The following is a 21,983-nucleotide window of genomic DNA, read 5'->3' as shown; positions in this document are numbered from 1 at the left end:
CTGAACTCCCAGTTCACTAGCTAGAAACTCTTGGTCTGCCCATTTAAACTATCCATTACTGTTTTTCACACATCCCGCAGAGCACTTCACTCTTGTAGATGAATTGCCATTCAGAAAACATTTATAAACCATTTTATTAGGCACAATGAAGAGCTAGTTCTTAGCTTTTTAAAATTTAAACTTATTTTATAATAAAACTAGTAATAGCAATCAGACTAAAGGTTAACAAAGCATTGAAAGCAAAGCATACAGTTCTTGGTGGATTAGTAGTAAAGAAAAGGTTAACTATCAATTATTTATGCATTATATTAAATTAAGAGGTTATTTCGGAAAGGGTTTTCTTCTTTCTTTTTTTCTTTGTTTCTTGTTTACAAAAAGTCTCCTTTAATGGAATTCAAAATACAATACAAATCACTACATAGCATTCAGCAGCCCTAGAATTGTTTCTGATACTTTGTTCATCCAAACCAGGAAGAACTGAAATGGAATTTGTAAGCATGCAGAAAGAATACTCCCATCACAAATCACAAACATGGGACCATCATGCAAAACAGTTATTTCTTTCCTAAGTAACAGAATGGAATCCAGTCATGTTCAGAAAGCAGCTAGATATTTATATTGACGTTAGAATATAAAAGGACTATATCATATCAATTTTTCTTTATTCTAAAAACAAACCACTGTTAATGGATGTTTATTATATTTTTCTTGCCATTTAAATATAATGACTTCCTACTGTGTTTACTATTTGACACATTTTTTGCCATTTTCCTAGTTGATTCAGCCCCTTTTCTTTTTCATTCATCATTTGGAAAGTCTACCATGTTGCCCTCTTCAGGGTTCTCAGCTTTCAGCTGCTGACGAGCAAACTCCTCAAATACCACGTCATCTTGGTCCCTAAGGAAAGATAATGTTTCCTTTAAAAATTACCTTCTTTTTCATGTTTCCTTCCTGCTGCATTGGGAAGCCCACTTTTACTTTGGCACCTTTAGACACAATTTGTTGACATCATTTTCATACAACACTAAAACCTAGATTTTAGCTGCTCTTGCAGTATTTGTGCCACTGTGCAATGATGGACAGAATGCTAAACAGAAATCAAATGTAGATTCAAGGCAATATAGGTTTACTTTCACACTAGAGCACTTAATTAATTTTATTATTTATGGAACTCAAATTGACATACATTGGCTTCCTGAGGTGGACTCTCTTCCGCGGATTGTCCAAATTGTAACTGAGAAGCTCAGCCATAATGTTGTTGTCATTATTCTAGCACATCGTCTAGTATTTATTTATTTATTTATTACATTTCTATACCGCCCAATAGCCGGAGCTCTCTGGGCGGTTCAGAAAAATTAAAAACATTCAAAGTATAAAACAACAGTATAAAACCATAATATAAAATACAATATAAAAGCTCAACCAGATAAAAACAGCAGCAATGCAAAATTACAAATTTAAAACACCAAGTTAAAATGTATTTATAGACTGTTAAAATGCTGGGAGAATAAAAAGGTCTTCACCTGGCGTCTAAAAGCATATAATGTAGGTGCCAAGCGAACCTCCTTAGGGAGCTCATTCCACAGCTGGGGTGCCACAGCAGAGAAGGCTCTCCTCCTGGTGGCCACCTGCCTCACTTCCTTTGGCAGGGGCTCGCGGAGAAGGACCCCTGAGGATGACCTCAGGGTCCGGGCAGGTACATACGGGAGGAGGCGTTCCTTCAGATAGCCTGGCCCCAAGCCATTTAGGGCTTTAAATGTTAATACCAGCACTTTGAATCAGGACCGGACCTGGACTGGCAGCCAATGAAGCTGGAAAAGGACTGGCGTGATGTGGTCTTGTCGGCCAGTCCCTGTTAGTATTGTCCCTGTATGTATTGTTCCTCCATTGACTCATGGCAGCTTGGAGCAAGACGATCCTGAAGATTCAGATTATTGACTTTTGTGTCATTTGAAGTTTATTGACCTGAGTGCCCTCCACTGTGACTAAAGGAATTACCTTGTTCCAGTATGCGCAGGATAAATATAGACACAATCTGGGTTCACATGACATAATAAGCAAAGGTGGGTTGTGAGCCATGTTTAGTGTCAGCATAGCTTACTGTGATGTCCGAGCCTGGTGCAGGCAATTAAGTGTTTTTCTTGAACAAGCCATTCTGAGAACCCATGGCTTGTAGTAGGGTTGTGGAGGATAGCTTATTGTCATGATGGCTTTTTGTGACATCTGGACCCAACTACAGAACTGCTTGGCAAGAGTGGCAAAAAAGCCTGTGCTGCACTCCACAATCTCATCAGTGCTACCTCTACCCTCCGTCCTTAAAAAATACATAAATCAGTGCTTCCAAAGTAAGCACATGGGGTTGGGGAGTGTTAAAAAAATATCCTGATCTTTTGCAAGTGTGCAGATTTGGCTGTCTGACATGTGTAGTGTTGTCCATTTCCTAGTATTTTTCAGCTGTCAAAGGGAGCACTGATGTGCAGTAAGTAACATAAAAGGAAATGACAAGGTGAGACTGCATGTAGGCTAATTTGTGCACAGTTGTGAAGGGCTGGGGGAAGAATAATACTAAGAGAAAGGAGGAACCCATTTACACAATTCAGAAACACCTAAAAGGGGGTGGGGAGTGAATGAAGTAAGTGCTCTGAAAAGGAGCACCAAAGGGGCGGCGGCAATAAGTTCCACTTGGCAATGTCCACCCCCCTTTCAACACTTCCTTCTAAGGATTTTTTTTAAAAAAAACCAAAAACAAAAAACTGGCAGGGAAAGTTATGCAAATCCACTGAAGCACAGTAATTGCAGAAGTAACTGCTCCGAAAAGAAGGCACAAAAAGTGAGGGGAGCCAATAATTCCCATTTCTGGACTTGCTGGAGAACTGGGGAAGTGTTGAAAGGCACTGAAAGGCAATAGCAAGAGGATGACATTGCCAAATGGGAGTTATCAGCCCCTCCCCCCCTTTGGTGATCCTTTCATTTCATTCACCTTTTTTTTCTTTTTAGGTTCTTCTGAATCGCATAAATCGGTTCCTCCATTCTCTTCGTATTATTTCCCACCACCAACCCACCCCAGTCCTTCACAACTGTGTGCAAATTTGCCTATATGCAGTTTCACCATGTCAATTTCCTTGTATGTTACCTACTCCACTTCCATGCCCCAGGTGACAGCTGAAACGTACAAGGAAAGTGATGAGACAGGACTACACATATTGGACAGCCAAATCTGCACTCTCGTGCACTTGTGAAAGACCAGAGCAGGGGAGGTATGTCCCCAGTTGTGCACTTCTGAGGCACCAAAAATATTGTTTTTTAAAAGGTGGTGAATAAAGTAAGTGCTCTGAAAAGGGGTAGTGATCACAGTGCAGAAGGGGCCAGGATGAGGAGACAAGATGGGCTGCCCCGCAAAGGACACTGGGATACCTGCATGCTGTGAGCAGGAGGACTGAGGGGGAAACAAGTCATGCCAAACCACTGCTCGCCAGATTGTCTGTTGAGACTAACGTGGGTTGGTGAGCAAACAACCAGGTGGCTTATTCTCCAGGGTGGTTTAGCATTATGTGCAAACCTGCTCACTATCTCTCAGAAGCATGGCTTTCCATAGAATCAGAGTTGGAAGGGGCCATTTAGGCTATCGAGTCCAACCCCCTGCTCAGTGCAGGAATCTAGTTTAAGGCATCAATCTCATCAATTTCATTCTGCAACACAAAGTTGACATATGAGCAAGGCCATTGTTATTTCATATAAACATTCCAGACCAGAGTACATGTAGAAAGATAATGAAACAATTCTTACCTTTCCTTTCCTGTAATCATTGGTATACATGGAAAAGAAAAGAGGGGGAAAGCTTGGCTAAATATGTTTCAGAATAAACAGTTTTGACTAGCGGAAGAACTGTCAGAACCTTTGTCTATTATCTTTGCAAAATCATGGAAGACAGGTGAGGTGCCGGACAACTGGAGAAGGGCTAACATTGTCCCTATCTTCAAAAATGGCAAAAAGGAGGAACCTGGGAACTACAGATCAGTCAGTCTGACATCCATCCCTGGGAAAATTCTGGAGCAGATTATAAAGAAGTCAATCTGTAAACACCTTGAAATCAATGCAGTGATTACTAGAAGCCAACATGGATTTGTCAGGAACAAATCCTGTCAGACTAATTTGATCTCATTTTTTGATAAGGTAACCTCCCTTGTGGACTGTGGGAATGCTGTGGACATCATATATCTTGACTTCAGCAAAGCTTTTGACAAAGTACCACATGACATTCTGATTAACAAACTAGCTAAAAGTGGGCTAGATGGAACAACTATTAGGTGGATTCACAGTTGGCTACAGAATCGGACTCAAAGAGTACTTATCAATGGAACCTTCTCAAACTGGGGAGAGGCAACGAGTGGGGTACCACAGGGCTCAGTCCTGGGCCCAGTGCTCTTCAACATTTTTATTAATGATTTGGATGAGGAGGTGCAGGGAACGCTTATCAAATTTGCAGATGACACCAAATTGGGTGGGATAGCTAATACCCTGGAAGACAGAAACAAACTTCAAAGTGATCTTGATAGGCTGGAGTTCTGGGCTGAAAACAACAGAATGAAATTTAATAGGGATAAATGCCAAGTTCTACATTTAGGAAATCGAAACCAAAGGCACAGTTACAAGATGGGGGATACTTGGCTCAGCAATACTACAAATGAGAAGGATCTTGGAATTGTTGTAGATCACAAGCTGAATATGAGCCAACCGTGTGATATGGCTGCAAGAAAGACAAATGCTATTTTGAGCTACATTAATAGAAGTATAGCTTCCAAATCACATGAGGTACTGGTTCCTCTCTATTTGGCCCTGGTTAGGCCTCATCTAGAGTATTGCATCCAGTTCTGGGCTCCACAATTCAAGAAGGACACAGACAAGCTGGAACGTGTTCAGAGGAGGGCAACCAGGATGATCAGGGGTCTGGAAACAAAGCCCTATGACGAGAGACTGAAAGAACTGGGCATGTTTAGCCTGGAGAAGAGAAGATTGAGGGGAGACATGATAGCACTCTTCAAATACTTAAAACTTGTCACACAGAGGAGGGCCAGGATCTCTTCTCGATCCTCCCAGAGTGCAGGACACAGAATAACGGGCTCAAGTTAAAGGAAGCCAGATTCCAGCTGGACATCAGGAAAAACTTCCTGACTGTTAGAGCAGTACGACAATGGAATCAGTTACCTAGGGAGGTTGTGGGCTCTCCCACACTAGAGGCCTTCAAGAGGCAGCTGGACAACCATCTGTCAGGGATGCTTTAGGGTGGATTCCTGCACTGAGCAGGGGGTTGGACTCGATGGCCTTGTAGGTCCCTTCCAACTCTGCTATTCTATGATTCTATGTTTCTATGACTAAGAACATAATCTGCGAAACTAGAAGAGAAAAATCCAACTGCATATAGGTAAAGGGAATATTACTGTGCAACAGAACATAAACCTTTAGACTGGTACCGAACAACTCCTTTCTAGAGCCTGAAAGACCAAGGAGTGGGACAGGTAGATCTTCCCTCTCTGTCCATGCAAATAACTGCCTGGATGTTCTCCTATCGGCAGACAGATCAGCATTGTTGGAACACAGTGTTCCTCTTAATGGGTTGTTCACTGTTGATTTAAACAATGAGCCTGATCATAGCAGAAGTCTCTTTGATGAGTGTGTAAGGCCATCAAAGCAAATGTCAAATGAAATGAGGAAGTGAGAAGTGCTGCATTTTCAGCTTGTCTGTTTTTGAGTCAATAGTTTGCATTTAAAAAGCTAAGAAGCTAAAATTCTGTACCGGCTTATATTAAGTATGTTTGACCATTTGTCACAACCCAGGGATATGTACCTATCTTGGAAATCTTCTGAAGGCTTCAATTAGTTGGCCCTTCCCGTCACTCTTTTCCTCTAATTTAGAGGTGTGCCCTAATAAAGAACCTGAAGCAGAAGGCACTGTGGTTTAGGGTGGCAGTAATGTTCTCTTCCCCTTTTCAGTCATTTCAGCATAACCGGAAATAGCCACTGCCTTGCGTCCTCAAAAAAGGGGGAAAAAAAGGAAAAAAAAGGAAAGAAAAAAGTAGACCTCTTGCAGCCACTTTGCTGTAGTTCATGTGTAGACCAGGTTGCCCTATTTTCTGTTCAAATTCTGTGAGGAAGCATTTCTTACTTTCTAAAATGAGAGCCACTGAAATTCAAAACTGCCTGGAAGCTCTTTACCCTTTAAAATTAAAAAGATGGGGATGAGGAAGTCACACTCCATGTTCTGAAAGCCATGTTCCTTAATCCCACATATGTTAAAATGGGTGTTTGGTTATGAAGAAAATGCAATTTGCACAAGCCCATAGGTGCTCTACAGATTTTGGCTGAACCATGGCACCAGAGTTGAGCTAATAGAGTTAGCCATGGAATCTGTGAAGGCCCTTCCTGAATCCAGATGTGTGGGAGCCAGATACAATAATTAAGAGGCAAACTGCACTCTACACATTCTCATAGCAGAGTATTTTTTAAAAAAACAATTTCTTATGTAATTAAGCAGGTTCTGGTGCTAAGTCCTGGAATAGAAAACACTTTCTTCCAGGTGGAAACCAACTGAAATATTTTAACACAGTATTCCTTGAAAGGCTTTCTATAAGAATTTGTTATGCAGCCTCTGTAAGTATTGCCTATAATTATGGCCACTGGCATTCTGTCTTAATATCGAAAGGAGAATCTTTCCTTAAGAACATTTTACAATTATTTTAAAGTCCATTTGAAGGGGGAAGTTAAGTTACAGAATGTGTCAGTATCCTATAGGGGAAATAAAATGTGTCTTCAACACATGTGACCTGACAGTAAATAACTGACCATGGTCCTCAGGCTATGCATACATCTCGGAAGGAAGAAATAGCAATCTGTGTTTCTCTGTGCCCTGGGGTGAAATATGCGAAGCAGTAATAATTAAGATTAAGCGGACTTTTCGCCAGAGGAGGTTTAACTCTCTTCAATGGAATTTCAGTAAACATCTCAAAACCTGCCCAGCAGCAACCATAAACAGTGAAGAAAATTCTTTGCGACTGAAATTATTCACTGTACTGTCCTTCATTTATAGCAGGGGTCGGCAATTTGTGGCCCTCCAGAAATTCTAATCTTCAGTTCTAATCAGCCCTAGCCAGCATAGACAAAGGTGAGGAGAAATCATGGGAATTGTGGCCTTCCAGACATTTGGTCCAACCAATTGCCCACCCGTGATTTATAGTGACTGAAGCTGCAATCCTATACATGGCTACTCATAAATAAGTCCCACTGAGTTTAAGGAAACTAACTCCAAGGTAAGTGTGTATAGGAGTGCATGATTTAGCTTCTAAAGACCTCAACATTGTTGTTATATGAACATTCCATTCACTATTTAGAGGTAGACAGTATTAATTATACCCATTCCACAGAAGGAAACAAAAACAAAATTTACTTGCCCTAGGTCATACCAAAGTTTGAAACTCTAGTAGGGAATGTAAGGAGGGATCACATAACTTATATGGTTGGATTTCAAAGTTATATGTAAAGTAGAAGTTTGAATTTCACCAATTCTTCTCTGTAATTAGACAATCCACTTTTATCTTAATGAGAAAGCTGTTGCAAGCATAGCCATAAGAGAGAGAAATATAAGGATTTGGGAGGGGGGTAATTTTACCTTCTAAAATAATTTCATATTAGTTATTACTTTGAAATAATAATTCTTTCAGCCAGGATCACAATAAAGCTTTAAAAGACAGAGATTGATGCTCTACTGTTTTGTTGTAAAATAAAAACACAAAGCAGTGAAAATTATATAACATACACACTTGGGGCCCATTCCAGTTGAGCATAGGCACAGCACCCACAGGAGAATTCGGCTTTGCTTATCCCTTGCCAATGGACATGTTTTGTTTTTTGTTTTTAATAGGACAGAGTCCTCTATTTCAAAGGCTGTCAGCGGACCATCCTCTATTTGAGGGAGTCCTCTATTTGATGGGCTGTTCTGTTCAATTTGGTTTAAAGATAAAGAACACTAAGAAGGGAGGGAGCACGGGTTGAGGGACCTGAAGTTGCTCATCAACAGTTAGCACCTAGACAGTAGACTGAGCAGGCAGGCACACGGCTCATCTGGGTCACAGCCTTCTGCACTATGGCGAGATGTATTATTTTTCTATTTAAGCTATAATAATTACTTTGAAGTTTGCATCTATACCTACAAATTTGCATATGCAAATTCTATACAAATTAGTGCCATCTTTGTTGGGGATACATGTCCTCTTTTTTTACCAGTTCATAAGTGGCCACCCTATCAAAGGCAGTGCACCAGCAGACATCCAAGCAGCACAAAGGAGCATTGCAGGGAACAGGAGATCTGTGCATGCCTCCCATGCCCTCAATTCAGACCTCTCTCTCTCTCTCTCTCTCTGCACCATACAAATTATTCATATTCCAAGAATAATTAACATGTAAGGCAATCAGAGAAAAGGGCTGAATGGGGATATACACTAAGCCATTCCTTGCTGCAATATGACCTTTTGGTACATGTGTACAAACTGATGAACACATATAAGTTAGGGCGTCAGGAACAATAAGACCTCCGTCAAGTCCTGCCAAGATCCTCCACTCAATTGGATTGGGCCAATGAGCCTGAACCTACTCCTAATGTGAACATTATTGCTGATGGGACTTCTGGGATGGATCTTGAGATGAATTGCATTTTCTCCATTAACACCACTTTTAAATAAGTGAGAGAAGAACTGCAGAGTACTATTAAAGCTAAAAAAAAAAACCACCCCACAATGCTACATAAGTAACACATTAAGAAAAATGATGGGAAGAAAGACTAAAGGCCTTACTCATCACTAACTACTTTATTATTCTCCTCTTTTCTTTCAAACTCGTGCTGCATTACTTTACTCAACTTTGCTACTTAGCTTGGTGGTGTCCACAGACATAAGCTGCAAGCCTAAATGCACTTATCTGGATAGGATTGTGTTGTTAAGTGTGCACATGCGCTTCCACTTGGGAATATGGAAGGAAAACCCTCCAATTAGGATTCACTGTCCTTTTTGTTCCATCTGAAAATGCATTTCCTTTCAACTTCCAAATTTATATGTTTCAGGCCCATCCAGTGAATCCCCATTCCCAGGATCCGCGATTGCTGCTCATGGGGCACATGTGAGGGAAGCTTCCTGCAAGTGAAGGAGAGACATTGCGGGAGAACGTGTGCCCCATGACAGTGATTCCGAATGTTTATCGGCAGAAGTGGGCGGGACTAGGCAGATGGGAATGGGACAAAGATTTTTTTTAATAACTCCTGAGAGATGTGCACCAGAGCAGACATGTAGCAACAGAAGGGGGATAGGTACTGCGTTGAAAATGCACTGTTGCGCAGAGATATATTTGTTGTTTTTAAAAAACCACTCGGCTATGAAACACGCTGATGCCCATGCCCATGCCCATGCCCCTCACTGGGTTGGCTGTTCACTGAGCCAGGAGCTTGTGCTGAACAGCATCAGCTTCACAAAGGGGGGTCACACCAGCCATTATGTGGCCAGGTAGGGATGAGATCGATATTATTCTGGAATAAATGGCTAGTGTAGACACGGCCTAGGTTTCCAAGCACTAGAATGATATTGTTAGAATGTCAAAGGCAATAGCAGGAAAGCAAGCACCAGCAAGAGAAGCACAAGTACCGTTCTACTGACCTGCGGCATTAACCTCCTCTCGCTTGGGGTGCATGAGACGGAAAGGCAGTTCCATGCTCACCTCACTTTGGAAAGGAAGGGAGAAAGGAGAGAGTCCATGACACTTACATCATCATTATTATTATTATTATTATTATTATTATTATTATTTATTTATTTATTTATATAGCACCATTAATGTACATGGTGCTGTATAGAGTAAAACAATAAATAGCAAGACCCTGCCGCATAGGCTTACATTCTAATAAATCATAATAAAGCAATAAGGAGGGGAAGAGAATGCACCAAACAGGCAGTTTTCATTGGTGGCCTCCCAACTCAGGCCCACCTGGAGCCAACACTGTCATCTTTTCAGACCCAGGTAAAGACTGTCCTCTTCTCCCAGGCATTTAATGGTATATGATGAGGATTTTACACCAGTCATTTAAACAGGTCTAGCATTTTACTCAAACTATTTTTAGCTGTCTAAAGGCACAATCCTATGGGTTCCACCCTGGCTCCTCGTGACCTCCAAAAATCAGTCTTGCGACTATTCAATGGAGAGCAGCTGTAACACAGAGATCCTCTCCTACCTCCTGCCCTGCAATTTTGGCTATTGAGCTAGGCGCTTCGCAGTCCCCATCTACCCAACATCTGATCCACCCATCATTACCCAATCCTAAATCTATATTCATTTTCTTCCACCAACAAAGCGGTTCATTTATATTATTTATTTTTGTTACATTTATATACTGCCTTTTTTTCCTCCAAGGAAACCAAGGCAGCTTATATGATCCTCCTTGTTTTCATTTTATCCATATAATAATCCTGTGAGCTTAGTTAGGCTGAGAGTCAGTGACTGGCACAAAGGACTTTTTTACACAAGGCATTTATTATGCGCTTGTCATTCTCTACTCATGAATGTCTAGAGCTTCTTTAGATGACATCATGACCCTCCAGTTTTGCTTTTGTGTCTGAAGAGCACTTTCAATGAGATTTTTTTTGAGCAGGGGAAATGCAGCATTTAACTGTAAACGCAAAAGAAACCAATTTTTTCACTTCTGTTTTTGCCCTATTCTTCTATACCACAGTGCCACCTAGAGGTTATGTAGCAGAAAAGCAGGAAAAGAAATGCTCCTTGTGTAGTGCTCGGATCTCAATTCTGTGATGAAACTGGAAGCAGATACAGTAGAATAACAGCCGATGAACAGCCTTGCATAGATAAGTACAAAGTTACCCAGTGAGCTTCATGGCCAAGTAGTACTAACACTGGTTCTCAGGCACAGGAGCCCTGAAAAGCCTTAACATTTGCTTGTTCATTCTTTGTTTGTTTGTTTATATCCCAGCCTTTCAATTAAACGATTCCCACGGTGTCTATTGTTGATATGATCTCTTATGATGCTGTTTGTTCGTTTTTTATTGTTAGGTTTGACTTTTAGTAGGATACATATTTTTATTTGTAATTCACCTTGAGTTTAATTTTATCACAGAAAGGTAGGATATAAATGCCTAAGTAAAATATTTATATTTATTTAATTATTTCAATATTTTATGCTGCCTTTCAGAGCAAAAAGCCCCTCTCAAAGCCACCCACAATCAAAATAATGAAAAAATAAATATAATTAAATACAATCAAAAACATTAACATTTTAAATTAAGGCTTAAATCCAATGGGACTTTACTTGTTCTACATCTCCTGCACTGCTCCCCCCTCCTCAAACATGCTCCAGAGGGTCACCCAGTCCTCTGGAGCAGATCTGGTCTGTATGCAAGGGGAATTCAATCCACCAACAGAGTCTGTTCCACTAGTGGAAGGGCACTGTCGGATCCAACCCTAAAACTGCAGCATTAAAAACACACCCAGTTCAGCCCAGCAATCCAGATAGAAAAGAAAATAAGCAATTGAATGTGGCTCAAAACAGAAAGCAGCTGCAATTTAAAATCCAGCCCTGCTGCATCTTTAACTAAAAGTAGGTTGAAATATTAAGACAGCAATCCCCAGGTGCCATAAGATGGCTTGGGAAACTCCTCTAACCTAAGAAGGGGGAGTTGGAGACCTGACACCAGAGGCCTCCTTATTGCAGGAAGAAAGGGGCTATTTCGGTGGGCAGGGAGGGGAGAAGACTGGAGAGGCCAGGATATAAGCTATTCAGAGCCTCCTTCTCTCCCTCTCCAAAATATCCTTGCTAGATGGGCTAAATAGCCAGTCTAGCAAAAAAAAAAAAAAATAGAGGGCAGGGAGGCATAGGAATCCTGGAAGCCTCTGAGTTTGGGGGATTCCAAGCAGTGAGGGTGCAATTGATAGGATTGTGCTCTAAGTTCTTTAATGCCCATTCAAAAGCAGATTGGCTCCTTCCTTCACACATTCCATGAGAGGGGTTTCCATGGCTGTGGGGCCACCACTGAAAGGGCTTGTCTCTTGTGCCTGCCAATTTTTGACTTTGATGGTGGACCTATAAGCAGAGCTTCTGTGGCTGGTTTCAAGGTTTAGGCAAGTTCCTACTTGCAGAGGCAGCCCTTCAGTTAAGCTGGTCTCAACTTGTTTAGGCCTTTAAAGGTCAACACCAGCACTTTAAATTGGGCCCAGAAGCGAACAGGTGACTGCTGGGGAATGATGGGACTTGTGGGACTTTCCTCTGTCTAAACATGCATTCGATTGTGCCTTAAACATCAGGATGAGCAAGGAACCTGGTGAACGCATTGGTGCCCACACTGGAGTGTCCAAGTACAGATGTTAAGGTAAGAGAGAGACGTGGGTAAGATTCATTTTCAAATGAGCCTGGAAATATAAAGGGATGTTGCTGGAGAGGGGAAATTATAAACAAAAATCTCTTAGATTTACCTGGAGGTGAAATCTCCTAGCAGGCTAAGATATAAACAAAGCACAAAATTAAAGCTTACAATATTTAATAGAATATATTCCTGAATCAGTCAGCCACACTTCATACTCTCTTCATACCAAATGCAACTCAGAAAGATGAATTGTCCATCCTTGCTCTCCAGCATTCATTTCATTTTAAGAACCCCCCACCCCAGTATACTTCTTTGATCTGGCTTCAAAAGATCTAATTACCTTAAGCAACAATAGTGACACAAGTATCCTCCAATGAAATTGTTAACTTAGGATATAGAACAATAGTTTTGAATTGGTCATACAATCTGACATTTCTAGAAGATAATAAAGATGTTGGGTATTCACTCCTCTCCCCACAAACTCATCTTGGTCTAACAAAACAGAAGACCAAACAGAACTATCCATTACAAGAGTTTGATTATATGAAATAGAAAATGCCATTGCTCTTACCCTGAGACAGTGAGCTTCACCTTTATCTTGTAAGCAACCAGGATCCCCAGAACTGTCTTGTCTATCCCGTTTTTAATACTATCAGAGATAATAATAAATAAAATAATAACAACAATAATAATAGGATCATGATATGCAACTGCAGTGCTTATTATCAAACAGTAAAGTGGATTTTCCCAGTACAGCAACTGCAGTTAATGTAACCTTTTTCTAAATCCTATACTCAAGCTAATATTCTCCTATTTCTAGGAATTCACTCAGTAGGAAGGTCTCAAGCCAAGACTGATCCTAGTTTTGAGTTCAACTAAGTGTACCAGACACTTCTACAATTAAATTTCTTGCTTAACACACACAAAAGGGAGGTATCATCTTTCTATACTTTCTCTTTGGTCACACCTGATGCCTTTCCATTTTGGACTTACATGGTACTGGAAGCCAAGTTTGTGTCTTCATCCTTTAGCTTCCCATCCAATGCAATACCCCGTTTCACTCGATTGTTTGCCAGCAATGGAAGAATTGTAATTGTCTTTGTGAGGATGCAGTTGGGCTGTACCTTTTCCCTGGAGTACCAGGGAAAGAAAGAGAAGAAGGAGAATGCAGTTTTAGTTCCAATTTGATAGGATTGTCCTACCAAATCCTACCAACTTTTCTTCCTACCAACTTCAACAGGAGCTAGATCAGAGGAGACAGAGCATTTGCTGGGTGAGGCAAAACTTTTGTGGCCATTTGTTGAGGGCCATGTGCGCATTTTAGCAGAAAGACACAAAACCTTAATTCAGCCTGAGAGAAATTGGGACACAGCACAATGTATAGCTGTTTGCATCTCTACGTTCTAGAAAGAGGGCGCTAGTGAAAGGATTGTAACAGAAAAACTGAGAGGGCAGGGGAGGATGACGTGCATAGCATACTCACTCTGCCTCTTCCAGAGCCACTGTCTTGGTGTAGAAGTCACTGGAGTACAGTACAACATTGGCAACTTGTTCCACTGAAGAGAGAATGAAACAGAAGACTATCAAATGAACATCTAACTGAGAAAATAGGCAAAACAATCCCCAGTTCTTCTAACCTACAGAGAAAGCCCTATGAGGAGAGACTGAAAGAACTGGGCATGTTTAGCCTGGAGAAGAGAAGATTGAGGGGAGACATGATAGCACTCTTCAAAGTCTTAAAAGGTTGTCACACAGAGGAGGGCCAGGATCTCTTTGCGATCCTCTCAGAGTGCAGGACACGGAATAATGGGCTCAAGTTACAGGAAGCCAGATTCCAGCTGGACATCAGGAAAAACTTCCTGACTGTTAGAGCAGTACGACAATGGAACCAGTTACCTAGGGAGGTTGTGGGCTCTCCCACACTAGAGGCCTTCAAGAGGCAGCTGGACAGCCATCTGTCAGGTATTCTTTAGGGTGGATTCCTGCATTGAGCGGGGGGTTGGACTCGATGGCCTTACAGGCCCCTTCCAACTCTACTATTCTATGATTCCATGAAAGAACAAGGAGAACCAATAGAGTCAAGGCTATTTCCTAGCATTCCCTGAGCAACCTCGAAGACTGCTGTGTGTTTGTCACTTTGCCTTGTGCCATTGTTTCTTAACTCTCTCTTTAGCCTCAAGTATCACATTCTGGATTGACAGTCATTTTTCACTGCCACAATGCAAGTTGCATGCTTCTAAGGCGATATCAATGTCAATTCCTCCAAATCTAAGGGCCAATCCTTTTACACTGGAAAAAACTGGGTTAACTCACCCCCTCCATCGCTCCCCATTATGCCACTGTTTAAGCTATGATTCTGCCTTGCTACTGCCTGACAAGAAATATCTCAGAAGTTTATGGACAAAATCCGCATCGTACCTGACACACTGACCTTCTTCACCACTTTTTCTGTATTGTTGATCACCGTCACTGTGACAGGGATTGGCTCACCATGGTAAAACACCTGGAACAATCAGACTGGCTTAGCAGGAGGGCACACAGAAATTAAAGGAGGAGCAAAACACACACTTGAACCCGAGCAGTTGAGTTCCAAATGCAGGAGCCCCTCACCTCTTTGCTGAGGCATGCTTTCAAATGCAATGGTTTCTTTGATAGGAAAAACTGCCAGGTGGTCTCCGCCTGAGGCTGGGGTCCTGCCACTTCTGGGGCATGCTGGATTTTGCGGATCAGCAAGCGGACAGAATTCCTAAGGAGCAGAAAACAGATTTACTTCTAGGCACAAGGAAGTGAGCTGGCAGCACTGGTGAGCAGCAATGGAAGTAGCAAAGCCAAGAGGCTGGGAATAAATAGGGATGGAGGAAGCAGCACTAGAGGCGATGGAGAGTGACAGAAAGTGGTTACGAGGGAATCAGCAACAGGGCCCAGGGAGGAATACACAAAGCAAGCAGCAATTCCTCTTCTCCCCCTGCCCCCAATTTTCACATCTGTATGTCTGTTCTACACAACCAGCAGAGGCAGTATGAGGAGATGTCTCCTCTTAAAGTTCAGCGTACTATCCAATTCAACTAAAGTTCCAGGGCTCCTCGTGCAGTCTTAGGAATGCCCTAAGTAAGCCAGTGTAGCTTAGTGGTCAGAACGTTGAATGACGACTGTGAAGGACAGGGGTGTAAGCCTGTACCTTTATCTTTGCTGTTGCTATAGGGTTGTAAGATCTGTCCTTAAGTATGATCTATGGTCTATTGTTCAAACTGGCTTTGCCAGGCTTGGTGGCTGCCAGCCAAGGTCATCCCTGCCTCGAGCCAATCCAACTCCCACTGGCACCTGGAGATTATCAGGGCGGTGGACAAACTAACGGGATTCAGCTGTGGGAAAAAGAGGTGGCTTGGCCCCTATGGGAGGGGGGTGGGCTATAGCCCAGGAAGGGCACTGGTTGGTCTACCTAAGTCATGGGACAGAGGGTCCCAAAAAGAGATAAAAAGCTCTATGAAGAAGATCCTCCATCTTCCTTGGAGGTGCGTGCGTATGTCAAGTGGGAAGGTCAGGTCCATGGCGACCACGGAGGTTGCTCGGAGTTAGAAAGGTTTTTTATGTTTTAACGTGTGTGGGTATTCTGGAGAAGGCCAGCCGGACTTCGGCTGGGTGTGGGGTCGTATGAATGCTTTTTGGGTTAATGGCTAAGTATTAGAGCTTTCCCTCACCTTCTTTCCTCACTCCCCCTTTTCCACATTCCCCTTCCATCCCCTTATTCTCCCCTTTCCTATTTTAAAAGGGGCTGTTTTATGACCAAGGCCTTACGTGGTAGATTTAGTGATTGCAATAAAGTTGCTTTGGTCCCTAAAGGTGTGTCTGTATTTTATTCCCTTGAACATCTGGCTTGTCCCGGATGTGGACAAGGCAGGGAGGTGGGTTACTTGGGAGTTTAGGATGTTTGGTCCAGGAGCCTACCTTGCAGGGTTGTCAGGTGGACCCTGACTTCATTTACAATGACTAGGGAGGCACAGGTCCAATCCCACTCAAATGCAAAGCTCACTAGCTGATTTTTGGCCAGTTGGTCTCTCAGCCTAACCTACATCACAAGGATGTTGTGAAGATAAAAGCAGGGTGACCACCCATTACTCTGAGCTCCTTAGAGGAAAAGCACAATACAATATAATAATTAAAAAGATATATTATTTGGAAATAAGTCTCACTATGTTCAATTGGGCTTATTCCTTAACAAAACTTGGGCGATAACTAGACCTAAGGTTTATCCCTGGATCGTCCAGGGGTCAAACCTGTTCATCTAGGTGACACACAGGGGATCCAGTGCTCAGGCAGGGGCGAACCCTGGATGATCCCAGGATAAACCTTAGGTCTAGCTGTGACCATAGTGACCCTGTTCAGACTACATGCTAAGCTCAACATTATGGCTTAGTTTGTTGTGTGAACTATGACTTAGTGTGTCGTGTGAACCATTCCTAACCATGGTGGCCACATAAGCATGGTTTAAACATATTCACTAACAATTTACTGCAAAAGAGTTAGTGGCATAACCATGGCTTAGTGTGTTGTCTGAACAGGCCCAGTAGTGGATTCCAGTGGATTAAAAGTTTTCTCATTACTATCATCATGGTTTTCATTGTTGATGAGCTACTTTCCTCTTTTGCTGAGTGAAAAGTGCTGCATCAGTCAAGTTTTTATGCTGGTTTGCAAATAGTTGTCAATCCAATCCAAGGATGAAAAATTAAAAGTAAAATGTTATTTTATGTTTTAAAAATTCTAAGTTGCTTTTCTATTCATATACTCAAGGCAGCATTCTCATGCAGTTCTGGTTGTTGCACCTTTAAAAGGGTACATAGGGCTGGAAAAGGTGAAGGAAACAGCAACCAAAAAGAAAACAGAGCTAGCACAATGTTTGGGGCTATTTAATTTAGAAAAAAATATGAGTAAGGGGGTGGGGGCGATGCCAGAATATAAAAAATTATGCAGGGTATGGAGAAAGAAATCCCTCTCTTCTGCCTTACAATAGCGGAACCTGGGGTTATCCAATGAAGATGATCGGTGGGAGATTCAGGATAGACAAGAGAAAGTACTTAGTCACACAATGCACAGAATTTGCTTCCTCAAGATGTGATGATAGCCACCAACTTAGACAGCTGATGGCTAGTTATATTGTACCTCCAGTATGTGAGGCAGTATGCCATTGAATACCAGTTACTGGGGAACAACAACAGGACAGGGTTCTTGCTGGCCTGTCCTACTTGTGGGCTTTTCATCAGCATCTGGTAGGCCTCTGTGAGAAGCAAGATGCTGAATGAGATAGGTCTTTGGTCTGATCCAGCAGGGCTGTTATTTATTTATTTTACAACATTTGTATCCTGCTCCACACAGAAACAGATTTCAAAGCGGTGAACAACAAAAGATAAAAGAATAAAACACCATATTAAAATGTGCTATTTTAAAAAATAGAATACCAATAAAAACCATGGCTCTTGTTATGTTAAAAGGTAAAGGTTATTAAACAAAGGCACAACACACATTATTTATTTTGGCCATCCAGAAGGTACTAGAGTCTGCATGGAGAGTTAGAGCTGATAGTTGAATAAGGAGGTGTTTTTTTTAACAGCTTCTCAACTTCCCCCATTTCCCATTCAATGTCCAACAAACAAAATGTTACCTCTTGAGAACCCTGTCTTCAGGATTTTCCGTAGAGAAAGCTTTGACCTCAAAATCTACCCCACAGCACTGCAGGAAAGAGATGGGGTGAGACATAGATAGAATAATAAGTTATAGTTGCTGGGTGTATTAAACATCTGCATGTAAAAGCCCTCTCAATATGCACTCAATCTCAGTTGCTTTTCCTTCGGAATCTGACATATATCACCTGATATTTCCACCACAGGAGCTCATTTTAGAAGTCCTCTACCCTTCTCTCCTGCCACCAAGATGTCAGGGGCTTCAAGCAGGAGACCTATTAGTGGGTCTCTTTCAATGGAAGAATACGGGATATACAGTATAAAAAGATGAGTGTGTTTACCTGTTTTTCTAATCTTACACACTCCATCAGAATCTTCTGCTTCATCACACACTTGTGCCTGGGAGAGTCAGAAGCCGAGCAAATATCTTTGGCTTCTTCAGCTTTTCATGAAGCCGAGTGCAAAGGGAGAACATTCTACCTTCCCCCAGAGTTCCCTACAATCTTTAACTTTTGAAACCTTGGATCCACCTTTAACCCCAACTTTCGAACACCAGATTCACTTTTAATGTTTCCCTTTATATATCCATCTATGCTTAGTGTATTGGAGAATTCTGAAGTGCAGGTGCTCATCTTGACTGCCACCTTGCTCCTTGTTTCTCATTCTATGGAGAAGGCGAAATAAAGCTGCACGGCTACTAATGGCTACTTCAGTTCCCCTGCAACCAAGGTTTACTAGGGGGCACCATGTCATATCTTTACGAATGAGAGATCATTTGTTCTCTCTGCATTGGTGTCCACACACCCTTTTCAATGCACGCTTCTCAAATGAGCAGAAGCAAATCCTTGGATATTATTTTCTTAGATTGCTTTCTTAGTGAAGATATTAAATCCCATTCTCTCAATCCTCACCTTCCCAACATCATGGGGAGCTGGCTGCAAGCAGACCGAGCAAGGCAGGTAGTCGGGAAACTGTAAGGACACAGGAGACAAGACATTGGGCACAAGTCATTCTAATTGCAATGGCATCAGTTGCTAGAGAAGATCAGGAAGGAGCTATATTACTCCTAGGGAATGCAAGAGACTCAGGATTTGCCCAGGTTGTTGCTCACCATGCACCTACAACCTAACGAAACAATAAAATAAGCCCAACTCTTATATTCTGCAACTAGATATGAAGTCAATGTTGCTATTGGAGATTTTTTTAGATGTATAAGACACCTACACTGGAAGTTAAAGTAAATGCTAATGCACGATATATCCACTTTCTAATTACCTCCATGTCAAATTGTCAAGTTGAGAACAGAACCGAAAAAAGGAACAAAGCAGAGTACTTACAGTTAACACAAAGGGATATGCATTTCCCCCCAGCTTATTCATTAGACATTCCTGCAAGTTGGAGAGTGGTCTTTGTTTTTCTAGTAGTGGGTACACCTGTACCCTGCGGAAATAGAGGTCCTTCCGGAAAGTGAGGCCCATAATATCAATATCTTCTTGTCCATACCGAAAAGCACAAGTGAGTGTCACATACACTGGGAAGAACATATACAGAATGTTACAAATACTGTGTATGACCAACCATGAATATCATCTATCCTGGCAAAAAGTCTGTGCTTAAAGGTCTAAGAGCAACCCCTTGCAAGGTGAGGCTGGGCTTACTATTAAAAGAAGCAAGCAAACAGACAAGCTGGGTTATTAGCAAAAACTAGTTGAAAGAGGATGGGTTTAACGCTGAATGTGACTAGCAGTTGCTCTCTTAGAAATTGCAAGATGCTACATAACCTCAAAATGTGCGTTCTTTTGGCCACAGTTTAAAACAATCTAATCCCAATACTAATATCTATATCCAACTTTCTCATTTTGCAGGAGGCAATTGAAAGCCACCATTCCGCGGCTTCCCACATGCCTGAAGGCTACCGAGTTTCTTAGATTCATAACAAGGCAGACTTTTAACGTGGATTAAGTGCAGAAAGTACAAGTGTAGCCTTGGACAATGATAGATAGTGGGCAATGTTCCCCTATTGATAGTATTTGATTTGTCAACAGCTTTTGATGGCACTGATCATGAGGGTGCTGGTGTCAGATGTAAGATCTGGCAGAGGTTTACAGAATTCTTGTATCAGCCTGGAGTGCTTCTGCTTATTCCTGATGGGCAAATGCTTGCTTGGCCTCACCCATGGATATCACCTCCAGATTGCACAAAATTCCATTCCATCAGCTACATTTTTAAGGATGTGCAACAGATTCAGATAAATTCTGAATCCAGCATCAAATTGAGCTGATTTGGAAAGATTTGGGAGATGTCAGAATTGAGGTGTTCTTTTGTTGGGCATTGTTAAACTTGTTCAAACTTCTAATTTTAAAGTGGCATATTAACACTTGAAACAGTAATCTCTAAAAGAGCCATTAAGTCATCTGACCGTTTTTCTTCTTGACAATATCAGGATCCACCAACACCACACCATCTACAGTAAGAGAGAGAGAAAAGGACCACTTTTGGACACTGAATACTCAAGTATTGTAGTAAGAGCAAAGAAGAAACATACAACCAAGTTGGACTCACCCACGGGTTCCACATCCTCTACATGGTCAATGAAATCTCGTTTCCCTAGGTAGATAGTAACCTGTAAGACAGAGGAAATCATGTCTGGACAAGACCACCATCCAATGTCAACTTATAGATGTGATACAGTTGTAGCCAATGCTAAAAGACTAAAGTTACCTTTGGAACTTACTAGACTATTTATTGACTATTTATTTATTGACTTGAGTATCTATACACTGCCTTTCCTCATTGAGTCCAAGGTGGCAAATATAACAAATTAAAACAATTATAATTACATAAAATCTCAGAAGGGCAATAGAACTAGAGTATCCAGATGGAAAAGAGGACAGGAAGGGCTGTTACACTGAGATTAGCCATGTGGAAGGAGACATTTTCACAGGTGTGGCTTGCCAAGATGAGAAAAGCTGTCAATTTCTGAAATCCAGTCTTCTACAAGAAGATTTAGGATGCAATCCTATTTTTGTTTAAACATTAAAAAAATCCTATAACTTCCAGCATTCTCCAGCCAGCAATGCTGGCTGGGGAATGCTGGGAGTACTAGTACTTTTTTTTTTTTTTTACTGACCAAATATGTATAGGATTGTGCCCTTAAAGGATGTTCACATAGAACCTGCCTGCCAATGGTATCAGTTCCTCCTAAAGGCAGCATTTTTGTATTTAATACAGAACAGAGATTGTTTTTATTTCTAGCAAGCCAACAACAGCAAATTGAGTAGACTGGCTGGAGTGAAGCTTACTGTCCTTTTAGGGCCAAATGACACTAAAGATCACTTGGAAGCATACTAGTTCTTAAAGTCTTTTAATTTAATAGCAGGCAGAGGATGTATGACTTTCATTGGGACCACAGGACATAGGGAGATGAGATTTAACCCTTACCTCCCCAGTTGCATCCCTGTTTAAAAAATAAACTCCCATTGGCCACAATGGGTACTTTTTCCTAAGACTAATAGCAGTAGCAGGAGTCAGGGTCAAGAGTGATTTTCATCAGGGTTGTAGCTGGGGGTAAGGTGGGAGGGTTATGTCTCCTCCCCCACCCACTGCTGTCCTGATTAAAACCACCTGATTAAAATCACACTTCTACCATATTTTTTAAAACTGAATTTCATCCAAGTGATGTGCTTAGTTGGTACATGTAGTTTGACCCTTAGAGAGGCAATTATTTACCACTGAAAGACAAGGGACAGATGGATTCCTGTCCATAGTAACTGCTGTGCTAGGTACTTACAGCTTTATCATGAGAGATCTTCTTGTAGATGACATGAGTTTGCATGGGCATGACATTCTTCACTGAAATTTGAGAGACCGAGACCATCTTTGGTGTGTCAGAGCAGCTCAT

General features: G+C 41.6%; 1 protein-coding gene across 2 annotated transcripts; it reads right to left on the bottom strand.

The window, feature by feature from the left end:
* Nucleotides 1-797: 797 nt before the first annotated feature.
* Nucleotides 798-21,983, bottom strand: SAG (S-antigen visual arrestin). Of its 2 annotated transcripts, XM_063131542.1 has the most exons (15): nt 21,873-21,983; nt 20,645-20,705; nt 20,502-20,546; nt 19,420-19,613; nt 18,994-19,053; nt 18,064-18,131; nt 15,018-15,153; nt 14,826-14,910; nt 13,891-13,963; nt 13,401-13,538; nt 12,979-13,056; nt 12,517-12,540; nt 9,696-9,760; nt 8,392-8,401; nt 798-897 (listed from the first exon to the last, which is right to left on the bottom strand). In XM_063131542.1, the coding sequence occupies exons 1-15, from the start codon at nt 21,981-21,983 to the stop codon at nt 798-800; spliced, it is 1,248 nt and encodes a 415-aa protein (XP_062987612.1). The 2 variants fall into 2 exon arrangements, with proteins under 2 accessions (XP_062987612.1, XP_062987613.1); XM_063131543.1 differs by lacking the exon at nt 8,392-8,401 and having other exon boundaries at nt 825-897; nt 21,873-21,959.

The sequence above is a fragment of the Elgaria multicarinata genome, chromosome 8, assembly GCF_023053635.1.
Source record: "Elgaria multicarinata webbii isolate HBS135686 ecotype San Diego chromosome 8, rElgMul1.1.pri, whole genome shotgun sequence".
NCBI lineage: Eukaryota > Metazoa > Chordata > Lepidosauria > Squamata > Anguidae > Elgaria > Elgaria multicarinata.
This window is presented reverse-complemented; position numbering and strand designations above follow the sequence as displayed.